Source organism: Balaenoptera borealis (assembly GCF_965194805.1).
Source record: "Balaenoptera borealis genome assembly, chromosome: X".
NCBI classification, from domain to species: Eukaryota; Metazoa; Chordata; class Mammalia; order Artiodactyla; family Balaenopteridae; genus Balaenoptera; species Balaenoptera borealis.
This window is the reverse complement of record NC_138881.1, coordinates 108,925,037-108,940,118: the sequence shown is the minus strand read 5'-3', so window position 1 is coordinate 108,940,118 and position 15,082 is coordinate 108,925,037. Positions and strand designations below refer to the sequence as shown.

At 37.1% G+C, this 15,082-nt stretch overlaps 1 protein-coding gene across 8 annotated transcripts in view; it reads left to right on the top strand.

The window, feature by feature from the left end:
• The first annotated feature begins 2,543 nt into the window (after nt 1-2,543).
• Nucleotides 2,544-15,082, top strand: part of ZNF280C (zinc finger protein 280C) — a 64,580-nt gene continuing 52,041 nt past the window's right edge. For 7 of the 8 annotated variants that reach the window (XM_082377887.1, XM_082377886.1, XM_082377882.1 and 4 more), the window contains exons 1-3: nt 2,544-5,747; nt 14,641-14,686; nt 14,810-14,856. In XM_082377887.1, coding sequence (XP_082234013.1) covers nt 14,826-14,856 — 31 coding nt within the window. In that variant the 5' untranslated portion in view covers nt 2,544-5,747; nt 14,641-14,686; nt 14,810-14,825. Of the gene's footprint in view, nt 5,748-12,860; nt 14,687-14,809; nt 14,857-15,082 lie in introns of those variants that run through there. The other variant, XM_082377881.1, reaches the window with a different exon arrangement.

Below are 15,082 nucleotides of genomic sequence, written 5' to 3'. Positions count from 1 at the left end.
CTCCTTAGTTGTGGCATGCATATGGGATCTAGTTCCCTGACCAAGGATCGAACCCGGGCCCCCTGCATTGGGAGCACGGAGTCTTATCCACTGCACCACCAGGGAGGTCCCAATATGGTCAGTTTTTAACTTTTTATCTATTCTAATGGGTATGTGGTGGTATCTGTGTGGCTTTTAATTTCCTTTCCCTGATGACTAGTGACATCAAGTATTTTTTCATGACCTTATTGGCCATTTATATATATATATATATATATATATGTCTTCTTTTTGTCAAGTGTATGTTCAAATCTTTTGCCCATTATTGTTTTGTTTTCTTATTATTGAGTGTGTGTATGTCTGTGTGTATATTCTGGATATAAGTCCTTTGTTTGATGTATGTATTGTGAATATTTTTTCCCAGTATCTGGCTTGCCTCTTCTTTTTCTCAATGGTGTATTTTAAGCATTAAAAGAAAAAAAAGCTTGCTGGAGTTTTGTTTGTGTTATACCTATAGATTTGGGGAGAATTATCACATTAACAATATTGAATCATGCTATATTTCTGTATTAGGTATTCTTTAATTTCTCTCAACTCTGTAATTTCCACGTAGAGGAATTTAATTAGATTTATTTATAAATATTTTATATTTTAGTGCTATTGTAAATAGACTTGTTTTTTGAGTTTCTTTTTTTTAAACGTTTTTTTTTTAAATTTTCTATTTATTTATTTATTTATTTATGGCTGTGTTGGGTCTTCGTTTCTGTGCGAGGGCTTTTCTCTAGTTGCGGCAAGTGGGGGCCACTCTTCATCGCGGTGCGCCGGCGGCCTCTCACTATCGCGGCCTCTCTTGTTGCGGAGCACAGGCTCCAGACGCGCAGGCTCAGTAATTGTGGCTCACGGGCCGAGTTGCTCCGCAGCATGTGGGATCTTCCCAGACCAGGGCCCGAACCCTGCATTGGCAGGCAGATTCTCAACCACTGCGCCACCAGGAAACCCTTGAGTTTCATTTTTCAATCATTTACTGTTGGTATATAAGGATGCAGTTGATTTTCTATGTTAACCCTATATCCTGTGACCTTGCTAAATTCACCCGTTGGTTCTAATATTTGTTTTCTAGGTTCTCTGGGATTTTCTACATTAATAATCATATCATCTACAAATAGGGATTTTTTTTATCTTAATGCCTTCCATTTATTTTTCTTTCTTTTTGCAGTGGCTAGGACCTCCAGTACCATGTTGAATGTAAGTGATGATAGTGGCATCCTTGCCTTGTTCCCATCCTAAGAAAGAACAATTCAGTCCTTCACCATTAATAATGATGCTAGCTATAGGTGTTTTATAGATGGCCTTTATTCATTTGAGGAAGTGCTTTACTATTTCTAATTTTCTGAAAATTTTAATTATGAATGGACATTGGATTTTGTCACGTGCTCCTTCTACATTTATTGAAATGACTGTATAGATTTTCTCCTTTACCCTGTTAATATGGTGAATTACATTGGTTGATTTTGGATGTTAAATTAACCTTGCATTCTGGAATAAACCCTACTTAGCCTTCAAGTATGACTCTTTTTATATACTGTTTTATTTGGTAATGTTTTGTTAAGGATTTTTGCCTTTATATTTCTGAAGGATATTGATCTGTGATTTTCTTTTTTATAATATATTTTTCCTGTTTTGGTATTAAGGCTATACTAGCCTTATAAAATGAGCTAGGGCATAGAAAGGCTTAACTAGAATCTTAGAGGCCTAGTTGATTAAACATGTTTTTTCCCACCAAAATTTATGACAAGAGTGACTTTTTCTTAATAAAAGATTCATTCGACTTACTCTATTGCACTTATTCTACATGAAGGCCGCATTGTTTGATATTCCCGTTATTTGATATGTCCCCCAGAATCTCTGATCCCAGTATCTACTATCTATTCAGTCATTCATTCATTCAACATATATTTATTGAACATCTAAAGAGATAAGTCAGTCTAATGGCTTAGATTCCAGATGCTAGAGCAGGAATGCCTGGGTTCAAATCCTGGCTTTATCACTTTCTAGTTGTACGACTGCAAACAAAGTACTTACCATCTTTGTGCCATCTGTAAATGGGGATGATAAAAAGAGTACTTTCCCGATAGAATTGTTGTATTGAATAATTAATATTATAAAGTACTGAGAACAGTGCTTGGCACACACTAAGTGCTATATAATTTTTTATAATTTTTTTATTACAATTGTAATCATTACTATATACCCAGTGCCTCTACTGCTACTTCTCCTTTCTTTCTTGCATTCAGTTTCTTCCATTCACTAAAATGTTCTGAGAGGGCATTTCCTCTAGAAGGCCCCACTCATAATCAGCATACATTACTGGGAACTTTGGTTAGTCTATCAGATATACTGCTTGACATCTTTGTTTTTTTCATGGGATGAGAAACAAAACAGGGAAGTTTTAATGTGGGACCATTGAGTAAAAATAGGAAGAGCATTAGACTGGGAATAGGGAAACCTAGGTTCTAGTACTTGCCCTGCCATTTTTCTCTTGTCCTTTGTGTGATATTGGACAACTCTTTTTAACTGTTCTAATTTTCTATTGACTCATCTTCAAAATTAGTTGGTTGGCCTAGAACAGTAGTTTTCAAATGTTTATTATTTATTTTATATCAGTGGAAACTTTTCTTCACATAAATATTAGGTAGGAGTTCAAAATATAAACATGGAGTTGCTCCTTTGGTTAAAAAGAAGATGAGGCACTTCCTGAGGCACCTCTTAGTTAAGCACTGGGCCACAGGCATTGAAACCACAGAATTTAATCAGTGTTGTGTTGGTAAATCAGTTCTCCTAGAACCAATGAGCCCTGATTAGTCATTTTCCTACCATGGCCAACTTTCAAGGGTTAAAATTTGCCATACTTTTCTGTGTGCAACCACTCTTTAGGAGCAAAACCAGTCCATTAGCCCAGGTCAGTCAGTTACAATAGCTACCTAGCAAAGAGCAAGTCTCTGAGGGTTATGCTAGAGATAAGTAAGGTTTCAGAGAAAAATAAGGGCAAGAGATAAGAATAAAAAGAAATAGAATGAGACACTTTCTGGAGAAGGCAAGCTCAGGTAGGTATCATAAACACACAAAGGCATCATGAATTTCCAGGGAACTGGAGTGTGTTGGCAGTAGGGGAAGAAACATGGAAAGGGAAGAAGGAAAAGGAGTAGCAGACAAACTTGTTTCACAGTGTCACCGTTTTGCTTAGAAATGGCCTTTTTTTAACCAGTGGAGGGAAATGGAATCAAGGGTATCCCACAAAAGATGCAACACTCACATGTTTTTCTACTTGAGTTTGGAATAATTTTTTATCTTCATTTGAATATATGTCTGTATATCAATAGAGAACTATATCTCAATAAAGCTGTTTTTTTAAGTCTTGTACACCAATGTTCACAGCTGTATTATTTGTAATAGCCAAAAAGTGGAAATAACCCAAATATCCATCAGCTGAAGAATGGATAAACAAAAATTGGTATATCTATACAATAAAATATTATGCAGCCATAAAAATGGAATGAACTACTGATACATGCTATACTACATAGATGAACCTACCTCAAAAACATTATGGTAAGTGAAAGAAGCTAGACACAAAAAGCTGCATACTGTGATCCTGTTTATGTGCAATGTCCAGAACAGGCAGATCCGTAGAGACACAAAATTGATAAAAAGATGATAAAAAGTTATTCCAAACTCAAGTAGAAAAACATGTGAGTGTTGCATCTTTTGTGGGATACCCTTGATTCTATTTCCCTCCACTGGTTAAAAAAGGCCACAGGGTGTGGGTAGGAGGGAATTGGGAGTGGCTATTAACAAGTATGGGGTTTCTTTTGGGGGATGATGGAAATGTTCTGATTAAACAGTGGAGATGGTTACACAATATTGTGAGTATATTAGAAATCACTGTATTTACACTTTAAAATGGTGTATTTTTATGTTAACTTATCTCAATTAAAAATTGCCCACAAAAGGCTATACAGGAGTAAAGCCTGGTGAATGGTGGTCCTGGAAAAAAAAAAGAACACGTGGACAGTTAAGTCAAGAGAACCAAAAGAGTGGTTTCCTAGAAGCTTGGGGAGGAGTTTTAAGGATAGAGTAGTCAAAATCATCCAAACAATTTCCCTTGTGCTGATTCCATTCTCACCAGGCGTCCTTTTTATTATAATTTGGCTTCTCACGTACATTTCCTTTTGAAAGAAAATTTGCTGACCAGAGTTTTCCAGTCTTCTTGGCTGTTACATTTTTCCTGAAAAAAGAATAAATTGGATTGGAATTTTGGTTTGTTTTATAAACAATTTCTGGTCCTCCCTCTGAGGCAGATTGACTCTCCCTCCTCCTGATTTTAGTTCAGATGTGCAGGCTCATGACACTATACACAGAATTTGAGAGAAATTTTATTACTCAAGGGACCCCCCCACGGAAAGCAGGGGGGCCAAAATGGTTAGGACTGTCTTGAGAGAGAGGCAGAGGGAGTGCGTTGGGCCTTTATAGTCTTTAGGCAGGGGACTGGGGGAAAGCACTCCCTCATTAGCTATTGGTTTGCAAGTTTTAAACTTCCCACCTGTACCAAAGGAGGAGTCAGGCTGGAGAGTTGCGAGTTTGAAATTTCCCACGAGGGTGAAGGCGCCAGGACTGTAAATTTGCTAGTTTTAAGTTTGCTACTGACAACATGGAAGAGGGAGCTGGGCTTTCTTATCAGCCTGTCCAGAAGTGGGGAGCAATCTATGAATACTTTAAGATTTTTGAACTTTAAACTTTCCATGTTTGTTATTTTGATTATTCTCTATCAGGGCCAGTAGCAAAGAGCAGTATAGGTGAGAAAGAAGAAACTAGCTCAAATAGAAGAATTGGTAGAGTTCAGTGGCTGATTGAACTTACATGTGTGTTAAGGAACTACTGAGGCAAGATTTTAAGTCTTGAGAGGAGGAACACTAGTGCCATAGACCTTGTGAGGAAAGTTGGGAGAGAAAATTTTCTATACTGTTTATTACACATGGTTTAGAATATGTTTGTGCAAGCAGTATCTTGCAAGTGTTTTTCTTGTAAATGTATTTTTTTCTTAACATTTTAATAACTATTATAGACGACTATATGACCGGGTTAGGAATAACAGAGATGCAACCAAAATCATATTTTTAAAAACAAATTTAGTAAAATTAACCAATTATTTAAAATAACCTGATTTTATTCCTTTTACTCATCTGATTTATGTCTTCACCTCTTGCGTACAGTATTTTTTTTTTTTAATTGGTGCTTCTAGCCTTTAAACACTGGGAGGACCCAGAATTCACGTTTCCATGTGCTCACATTTCATGTGTAGCCCTGATTTCGGGATTGCAACACGGGCTAGACAGTGGTCTGGCCGAGGAGATAGGCATCAGCCCAGACCCTCGCCCTGACCCGCGGAATGTGGCCCACAGCCCACCACCCGCAGGCAGAGCACCGCTGCCTTCGAGAATGTGTAAGGCCGCGCACATGTCGGCGCCCGCCCTCCCTGGTCAGTTAGAAAAGAAACCCGGATGTTTGGGGGGCGGGGGAGAAGCTGGCGTCTACCCATGAATCAGCGCGCGTAGCTATATATTTCTGCCCTCTGCTGAGGCGCTCATTCCGTGCTGAGAGTCGCCCCAGGCTGTGGCTGTGGCCGCCGCCTAGTGTTTTCACGCTCCTCCCTTTCCTCCTCCTCTTTCTCCTCCTCCGAGTTCCAGTCAGGCCGACCTGCTCCGCTCCCGGTAAGTGCCCCCCGCCCCCGCCTGCGCCGCGCGGAAGCAGGCAGGGGCTCTCCCGCGAGGCTATGGCCACCGTACTCTGAGGGCAGCTGAGGTGGCCCGGCCGTGAGGACTACAGGTCGAGGGTCTGGATGCTGGCGTGCGTCGCCAGGATGGCCCAGGGCGCGGGGGAGGGGACGGACTTGGCGGCGCGGTGGCGGGTGGGCCACCATCTTGCACCAGCCGGGCGGGGGGAGGCATCTCGGAAAGGTAGTTGGTTGGTGGCAGCGTTTGGCGTTTGGCGGCCTGAGGGCCGGGGCCGCCCGGGTTGCCACTGCTGCCTCCTCACCTTCCGGGGCCTATGTGTCGGTTGGTCCCAGCCTGGTTTTGGCTTTTCTTTCTGGAGGCAACTCCCTTTGGTCTTTTGTATATATGATGCCGATGTTTGGCGAGACCCGCCCATCCCCACGGCTCTTCAGTCATGGGAATAGAGACCAGAGAGGGTTCCGAACTTTCTGGCCTCAGGGCCTCTTGGGCCCCTCCTTTCTGTCCTGATTCCACCCCCCCCCCACACACACACCCAGGTTACTGGTCATTCAGTGCTCACACCCTTGTTCTTGCCACAGGGACTTCGCTCCTCCGTCATAGAAATCGTGCTCCATTCCGTTATTGTCTAGAGGAGAAGAGCCCTGAGGAGAAACGTGGAGTTAGAGACACAGTTTTTTAACAGTGATCTTTGCAGGTTTTACTTTGAGACGGAAAAAATTATCTCATTCTGAGGTTTTATCCTTCTCTAGACACGGAGGGAGTTCCTCTTATGTCAAGTTTTAATGCTTTTTTTAAAAAGGAGAAATCAGAGGAGAAAATGTCAAGTGAACCAGCTTCTACAAGCACAGGGGGTCTACATCCAAGGAATTCTCTTTGTTTGCAAAGATTTTTTAATCTGTGAACTTATATTTTGCTTTTATTATTTTCAGGTTTGAACTGTGATTTTTAATGTTTTTTAGTGCCATTAAACATAAAATTAAAACAAACAAGTAGAGTTTTAACTACAGAAGTCTGGTCTTAGCATTTGTGATGTGTCTTGCTTTGGGGGGGTTACAGTGAAAACTCAAACTGTCTCCTTAAGCAGAAACTTTACTAAGCCTATGAAGACACTGAGTTGCTTATAAAATTAAGGCTGTGTGCCCTTGATGTTTTAACATTTGTACAAGTCCCACTGCAGTTGTATCTTGCATTTGTATATTTCATGGCTATCACCTCTTTTGAGGTGGGCTGTGGGGTGTTGAAAGAACTGTTTAGGTGAGGAAACAGCCTCAAGGAGGAGACTTTACCGAGGTCATGTGGCTAGGAGTGATAGAACCAATTCTCGAACCTAGGTCTTCTGACTCCTCACCCAATGCTCAGTTCACTATATTATGATTCATTTTTTATGAGAGTGAGTTGGTCAAGGAGAATAAGCGTGGAGACTCACCTAAAATATATAAGTAACACTTTTCAATTCTCTTTTCCTTTATACTTAAAATATTTAAGACTTCATATCAACACAACATTGTAAATCAACTATACTTCAGTAAAATATTTTTAAAAGATTTCATATCTTTTCAACTTTTTTAGTATTTAAATAATATTGTTATTATTTCCAAGCATGTTGAAAAGTTGAAAAAAGTTCTACGTTGAAGGGGTCCAAATTTCAGCTTCTTCTCTTCAACCCCTTTTCCCCAGTTAAGTTTTCTAGTCCAATCTGATTTTTTCAGCCCAGGGTTTTACTTCTCAGCATCAGCTTTCTTAGTGGAAGAGGAGAGTAAGGGGAAAGGATATATAATTCTGTACCTCCTCTTCTATCCAATTTGTTTTCTTTATTCAAGAGGACGTTTAGAACCATACCCAAATTTTTCTGTTGTTCTTGTTATACCAATTGGACAGGGGCAATACCTAAATGAACAGCAATTTTTGTGAATAGAAAGTAATCCATAGTTTTAGTGACAGATAGGATATTGGAAATTTATATTGAAAATGTGTTTTATTTCAAAAGTGACTTTTCAAAGATCAGAAATATTTGACATATTGACTAATTAAATACGTAGCCCTGAATATTTTTTCTTCTTGCTTCAGAGAAGGACTTAAAATATATATGATTTTCAGTCAGGTTGTTTTAAATAATGACCCCAGAAGACTTGTTTTACTCAGTAATTTGTATCAAACATGTGTCTAGACTTTTTAAATTCATTCATTGCAAAGCAGTTTTCTTTTAAGGAGTGTTTTGTTTTTTTTTTTAATTATTTATTTATTTATTTATTTATTTATGGCTGTGTTGGGTCTTCGTTTCTGTGCGAGGGCTTTCTCTAGTTGTGGCAAGCGGGGGCCACTCTTCATCGCGGTGCGCGGGCCTCTCACTATCGCGGCCTCTCCCATTGTGGAGCACAGGCTCCAGACGCGCAGGCTCAGTAGTTGTGGCTCACGGGCCTAATTGCTCCACGGCATGTGGGCTCTTCCCAGACCAGGGCTCGAACCCGTGTCCCCGCATTAGCAGGCAGATTCTCAACCACTGCGCCACCAGGGAAGCCCTTAAGGAGTGTTTTTAATAATACTCAGTATATCAGGAAAAGTAGTCATCCCTATGTACCATCTGGGTCCAATAGACAATTTTTATTTCATCTTTTATATTTTAAGTCATTTTAGAAATAATTTACATAAGAATAAAGAAATAGTGAAACCAGTTTTATTAGATATTTAATGTGTTTAGACATGGTGTACTTCTTTGTATATACTTAGAAGAACAAAAAAATACATTGCAGAAGCTGATGAAGGAATCCAGTTGTCTTTTATTAAGACAGATATTAAAGACATTTGCAAAAATGTAAATCATTGTCATTCTTCTTAAATTTTTTGTTTTTGAAATTGGTTATTTTAATTAAAAATATTTATATGGACATGTAATGGGCTTATTATTACTTTAAATAAATTAATATATATTAAATTTTTTCTCAGTTTCAATTTCTAATATGGTAAGTATCAATAGATATAATCCACATAAACAGGAGACTCATTGGGGTCCTCAGTAAGTTGTAAGAATGAAGAGTGGACCTGAGCCCAAAAAAGTTTGAGAACTACTGATCTGGTGTTCTTTATTTGTGACAGTATTTTAACAGTTCTATACATGAACTAGAATTTTGTTTCTTTTTAGTGCTTATATTCATCAACTTGTATGATTTTCAGTAAAGAAGGAAAAGTTGAGCAAAATAATGCAAAGTATTGTGCAGTAATTTTTCATGTGCTTCATTTAACCTTCCAGTAGTGCTGCAAGGAAGGTATTACTGTTTTCATTTTACAGATAGAAAAACTAAGTTCAAAGAGGCCAGTTAAATGTCCTATACGTTTGGCAACCAGAAAGTGGTAGACTTCAAATTCCCACTCAGTTATTCAGCCCCTATGTCCAGTATTCCCATAATTGTGCTCCATGTTTTTACTTGATATTTTCCCAGTGGATCAGTTTTACTCCTATAAAATGTGAATTAATTAAGAATATATACTTCCTGAAGTTACTTTAGGAATTAGGGATTATAGAATATCTTATGAAGGGGACTTCCCTGGTGGCACAGTGGATAAGACTCCGTGCTCCCAATGCAGGGGGCCTGGTTCGACCCCTGGTCAGGGAGCTAGATCTCACATGCATGCCGCAACTAAGAGTTCACGTGCCGCAACTAAAGAGCCCACCTGCCGCCACTAAGAGACTGTGCAACCAAATAAATAAATAATTTTTTTTAAAGAATATCTTATGAAACTTACTAAAACATTTATTATATAGTTTGTCTTTGAAAGGCCAATTATGCATTTGTCTTTTCTCCAGGTTATGCCTTTTACATATCAATTACAATAAAAACATCTTATAGATAAAATCTTTACCCTGAATATGATCTAAAAATTACTTTGCAGAAAGTAAATTTTATTAGAGGGGTGGTCCATCCCAAGAGCTAATTTTAAAATGTTTTAAAATATAGACAATCTTTGCAAAGTATTATGCTGATGAATTTTAAATCTTAGCGTCAACTAGCTATTTTCTACATATAGATGAAGTATGAAAGTCAACAGACAAAAGTTGAAAACTTATATTAGGGGGGAAATAGAGTTATTAAAGATCTGCTCAAAATGTACCTGGACTTCATGTGTTCAGGCTTTCAAAAAAAATAAAAAATTTCCACAATATAAAAACTTCTTGGACAAAGAAAAGATGATGAGTCTATATTTTTCTTCTAAATTATATGTGATTTGTTCCCAAAACCTGGTTTGAGAGTTTGAATTGTTTAGGTGCCAGTGAAATTGTCTAAGAAACCAAGGTATAATCCAGTGTTTCTTGGATTTGAGTACGGTACCAATTAATTCCTATTATAAGGAAAACATTTTCACAGACACCCTCTTACTTAAAATGTTTAAATATTCTTAGAGTTCTTGTACAGTCATAAAACAAAATAATCAAAACTGCAAAATCAATGCCATTCGAATCAACTTTAATACATTGAATAATGTATTTTGGTGAAACAAAGTCACTGACTACTTTTTTTGAGTTTTTCATATCCATGATTCATATCTATCTAAACAGTAGCAAGATTTTTCTGTTTAAACTTTATCAATACCTTCATTTCTCTGGCTAACCATAAATACTGTCATTTTCCTTGCATTTACTACAAATGCATCATTTAGATATTCCCTCCCTCTGTTCTTTTATTATTAGCCAGCAGCAGTAAAAGTGATAGTACTTGATGACAATGCAGTAGTAAATACAGACAAAAACATGAGTAGTGGTATGATCCAACAGTTCCTCTTCTGAGTATTTATCCAGAGGAAACAAAAACACTAACTCAAAAAGATATCTGCACCCCCACGTTCATTGCAGCATTATTGTAATATAATGTTATAATATTATTGTAATAGCCAAGACATGGGAAAACCTAAGTGTCCATCTTTGGATGAACAAATAAAGAAAATGTGGAATACTATTCAGCCATAAAAAAGAAGGAAATCCTGCCATTTGCGACAACATGGATGGACCTTTAGGGCATTATGCTAAGTCAGACAAAGAAAGACAAATAACATATAATCTCACTGGTATGTGGAATCTTTAAAAACACACACACACACCTCATAGATACAGAGAACAGATTGGTGGTTGGGGGAGAGGGGGGACAAAATTGGGTGAAGGTGGTCAAAAGGTACAAACTTCCAGTTATAAAATAAGTCCTGGGGATGTAATATAGTGTGGTGACTACAGTTAATAAGACTATTGTATATTTGAAAGTTGCTAAGAGAGTAGATCTTAAAAGTTCTCATCACAAGAAAAAAAATTGTAACTATATGTGGTGATGGACGTTAACTAGACTTACTGTGGTGATCATTTTGCAGTATGCACATATATCAAATCATTGTGCTGTACACCTGAAACTAATATAATGTATGTCAGTTATATCTCAGTTTTTAAAAATGTGAGTACTGAAATTATGTGACTGAGCTTAGTTATAAGGTAGTCATTCAGATGATCCTTGGAGAATGCTTATGTTCATTTTTTAGATAGCAAAACAATGTATTGTTTTAGAGCTTTATTGTACCATCTGGAATATAAGTATTTTCCCAGAGGTCTGTTAGTTTCAAAAATGTTGGGGTAATTTGTTGGAAAGTGTATTATTAATCTTGAATGTAAATACCAGAAACTTAACTCAAAGTAGTTTGACCAGAAATGAACAATTATTCCCTCTCTTAACTGAAAAGTTCTAGTAGCTACTTTGCCTCCGAGCATGGCTTAGGTGTTTAAATGGTAGCAAAAGAACCTGAATGTCTCCCTGTCCTACCCTCTTTTTCTCTACTCCATAATCTTATGGTTTTGCTATTCTCTTTGTTGGCGTCTTTCTTAGGTAGTCTTTCTCCACATAGGGACTTCCATCACCACCAGGCTTATATCCTACCAGCTTATTATATGCTTAACAGCTTTATTGAGCTATAATTCACATAACATACAATTCACCCATTCAATGTACAATTCAATGATTTTAGTACATTCACAGTGTTGTGCAACCATCACCACAATCAATTTTAAAACATTTTCGGACTTCCCTGGTGGTGCAGTGGTTAAGAATCTGCCTGCCAATGCAGGGGACACGGGTTCAAGCCCTTGTCCGGGAAGATCCCACATGCCGCGGAGCAGCTAAGCCCGTGCACCACAGCTACTGAGACTGTGCTCTAGAGCCCATGAGCCACAACTACTGAAGCCCAAGCGCCTAGAGCCCGAGCTCTGCAGCAAGAGAAGCCACCGCAGTGAGAAGCCTGCACACCACAACAAAGAGTAGCCCCCGCTCACCGCAACTAGAGAAAGCCCGCGTGCAGCCATAAATAAATAAAAATTTTTTTAAAAACCAAAAAAAACCATTTTAGTCACCCGGTAAAGAAACCCCATACCCATTAGAAGTCCCTCCTTATTTTCCCGCAACCCTCCCAGCCCTAAGCAGCCACTACTCTACTTTCTGCCTTTATGGATTTGCCGTTTCTGGACATTTCATATAAATGAAATCATACAGTATGTGGTCTTTTTGACTGGTTTCTTTCATTTAGTATAATGTTCTCAAGGTCCATCCATCCATTTTGTAGTATATATCAGTACTTCATTCCTTTCTATGACAATATTATTCCATTGTATAGATATATCACATTTTGTTTCTCCATTAATCAGACATTTGGGTTGTTTACTTTTTGCTGTTATCAATAATACTGCTATGAACTTTCATCTACAAGTTTTTGTGTAGACATATGTGTTCAATTCTCTCTTGCTAGGAGTGGAATTGCTGGGTTATATGGTAACTTTAAGTTTGTGAGGAATTGCCAAAGTGTTTTCCACAGTGTCTGCACCATTTTATACTCCTACCAGCAGTGTATGAGGGTTCCAGTTTCTCCATATCCTTGCCAACACTTGTTATTGTCTGTCTTTTTGGTTATAACCATCCTAGTGGGATGGTTATATTTATTGTATCTATTACTTTTTAAAATATTTTGTTTTGTGGTAAAATACATATAACATACAATTTACTATTGTAACTATTTTAATCCTCTAATGTTTTTTTAAAAATTTTTGTAGAATTAACTCTTAAAAGATAGTTGAATTTTAGATGTATAAAAGCTGAAACAAAATATATATATGTAAATTATAATTATTTATACACGCAGTCTCCAAAAACTGATCGGGTTGTGCTGGAAGAGGTCTTTCATTAGTCAGTTACTTGGAATTAGTCAGTTACTTGTCAATAGCTGAGGTGGAGAGTTCTTTTCCGCTTATTTTGGTGCCAGCTCTGAGTTGCAGAACCTAGAGACCCTCTGGAGTTGCTCTTACAGGGATTCTAAGATACTTCTTGCATATTTTGCTAGATATTCCATTTCTCTAACAGATGATTTAATGTCCCATGGAATTCCTTGCCTTGCCACCAGAACTGTTAGTTTTGGGGGGCCTCAGCTACCTTATTGGATAGCACAGCTTTAGACTGAAGTTGTGGTTCTAATGGCATCTGAGAGTGTTTATGAATGTACCAATTGAGGCTCCTTGGTGGCTGCTATCAGCCTCAAAAGGTACCGCTGTAGTCATGGGCAGTGGATATGACTTGTTTATATAGACTACTTGAACATTTAGTACCAATTTAGGGTATTTGTACCAATAGATATTGTATATGATCATTTAATAAAAGGATTCTATATGAGTCTCAAATGCTGTACAGTTGTGACTCTTAAAAAATGTTCTGTATTCTTCGTAGCAGTAGGTCCTTAATGCTGAGCAAGAATTGTCATGTATTTATCTACTTGACATATGCATTACCTTAATTCTCATTTAGGGACAAGCAATAACTATTCAAATAATTGAGTTCAGAGGTTTCAATAGCCAAACCTCAGAAATAGGGGAATTTACTTAAGTACAGAATTCACTAGAGATTCTTGTAATAGTAATTCAAACATTTATACCAGTAACTTCTTCTGGAGTTAAGGTCATTTTTTTCCTTTTATCTATTTCAGTCTAAATGATTTGGAATTGGAAAAAGCAAGAAAGCTTGCTTTTGCTACTCTGAGGATAAAGACAAATGTGGAAACTCAGTTAACTCTATTTATCTTAATACTTTAGATTATTGATGTTTAAGTTTTAACTTTTTTAAATAGCTGAAATAGTTTTTTAAGCATGTTTATCTTGTATGTAAAAAAAAATATATGTGCATGAGAATTCAGAACAGAAATTCCTGTTTTAAAGAAAGCAATTTAAATGCTTTTTTGAAAATGTTTAATATAACAGCTTTTTAAAAAGCCCAAAGAAACATAGACATTAGATTGTAAACTTCTGATGGCAAGGACTATGATTTATTCATCTTAATTTTTTCCCTAGAACTGAGCACATTACATTGAGTACAGAAGGCAATGAGTAATTATTTTTAATGAGTTAATCTATGATAAAATGTATCCAACTAATTTTCTGTTCCTTTCAGTTAGCGTTGATAAACAAAAAAAACCTAAATATTTCTTTGAATGTGTTTTTTTATAATATTAATTTATTTCTGAAATGTAAGGAACAACAGTTAAAGATTAATGTTAACTTAGCATTTCAAAATTCAGATTTACTAAAGCATGTATTACAGGGTGATTACTCATTTACAGAAGGGTGTCTTTCAAAAACTATTTGTAATTTAATAATTTCAGATTTCTTCAAATAATAAATGCTTATTACATTCAGCATTTTATTTACAAAATTTGCATTCATTCAGGAATGAACCAGTTATGGAAAGTGAGTAGCATGTGTATATCAAACTCAACAGGTAAACTTTTTGTAGAGAAAAATATTTAATGTGTGTACATTTAATTTAACAAATCCACCCTAATAGTAAGTATCTTTATTTTATAGGGCAGAAAACTAAGACCTAACTTGCTACCTTGTCTGGAGTCACATGGTGAGTTTCTGGAGATTGAAATTAGACCCAAAGATTTCTGAATCCCAAGTATCATGTTTCGGTATATTTGGTGTTACTTAAAGTGACTCATAAAATTGATTGATGTCATGTGTTAATGCTTAGGTGACTCTGCAGCTTGATGGACAACAACAACCCTTTTCAACCAAAAAGTAAGTATTGCTGCTGCAAGTGATACTAGTGTACTTGGGTCTTGTACTGATAACCTTGCTTCATGAGAAAAGGTGAGAGAGACAGAGGTGGGCACGTTAAAAAAAACACACAAGAACACTTAAATTTTTTAAAGTAATACCATAGTAAAAAAGAACTACATACAATAAAAATGTCAGTAAAGTAGAAATGAAGTGTTTCTTCCTCATTTCCAGAGATAACTACTAT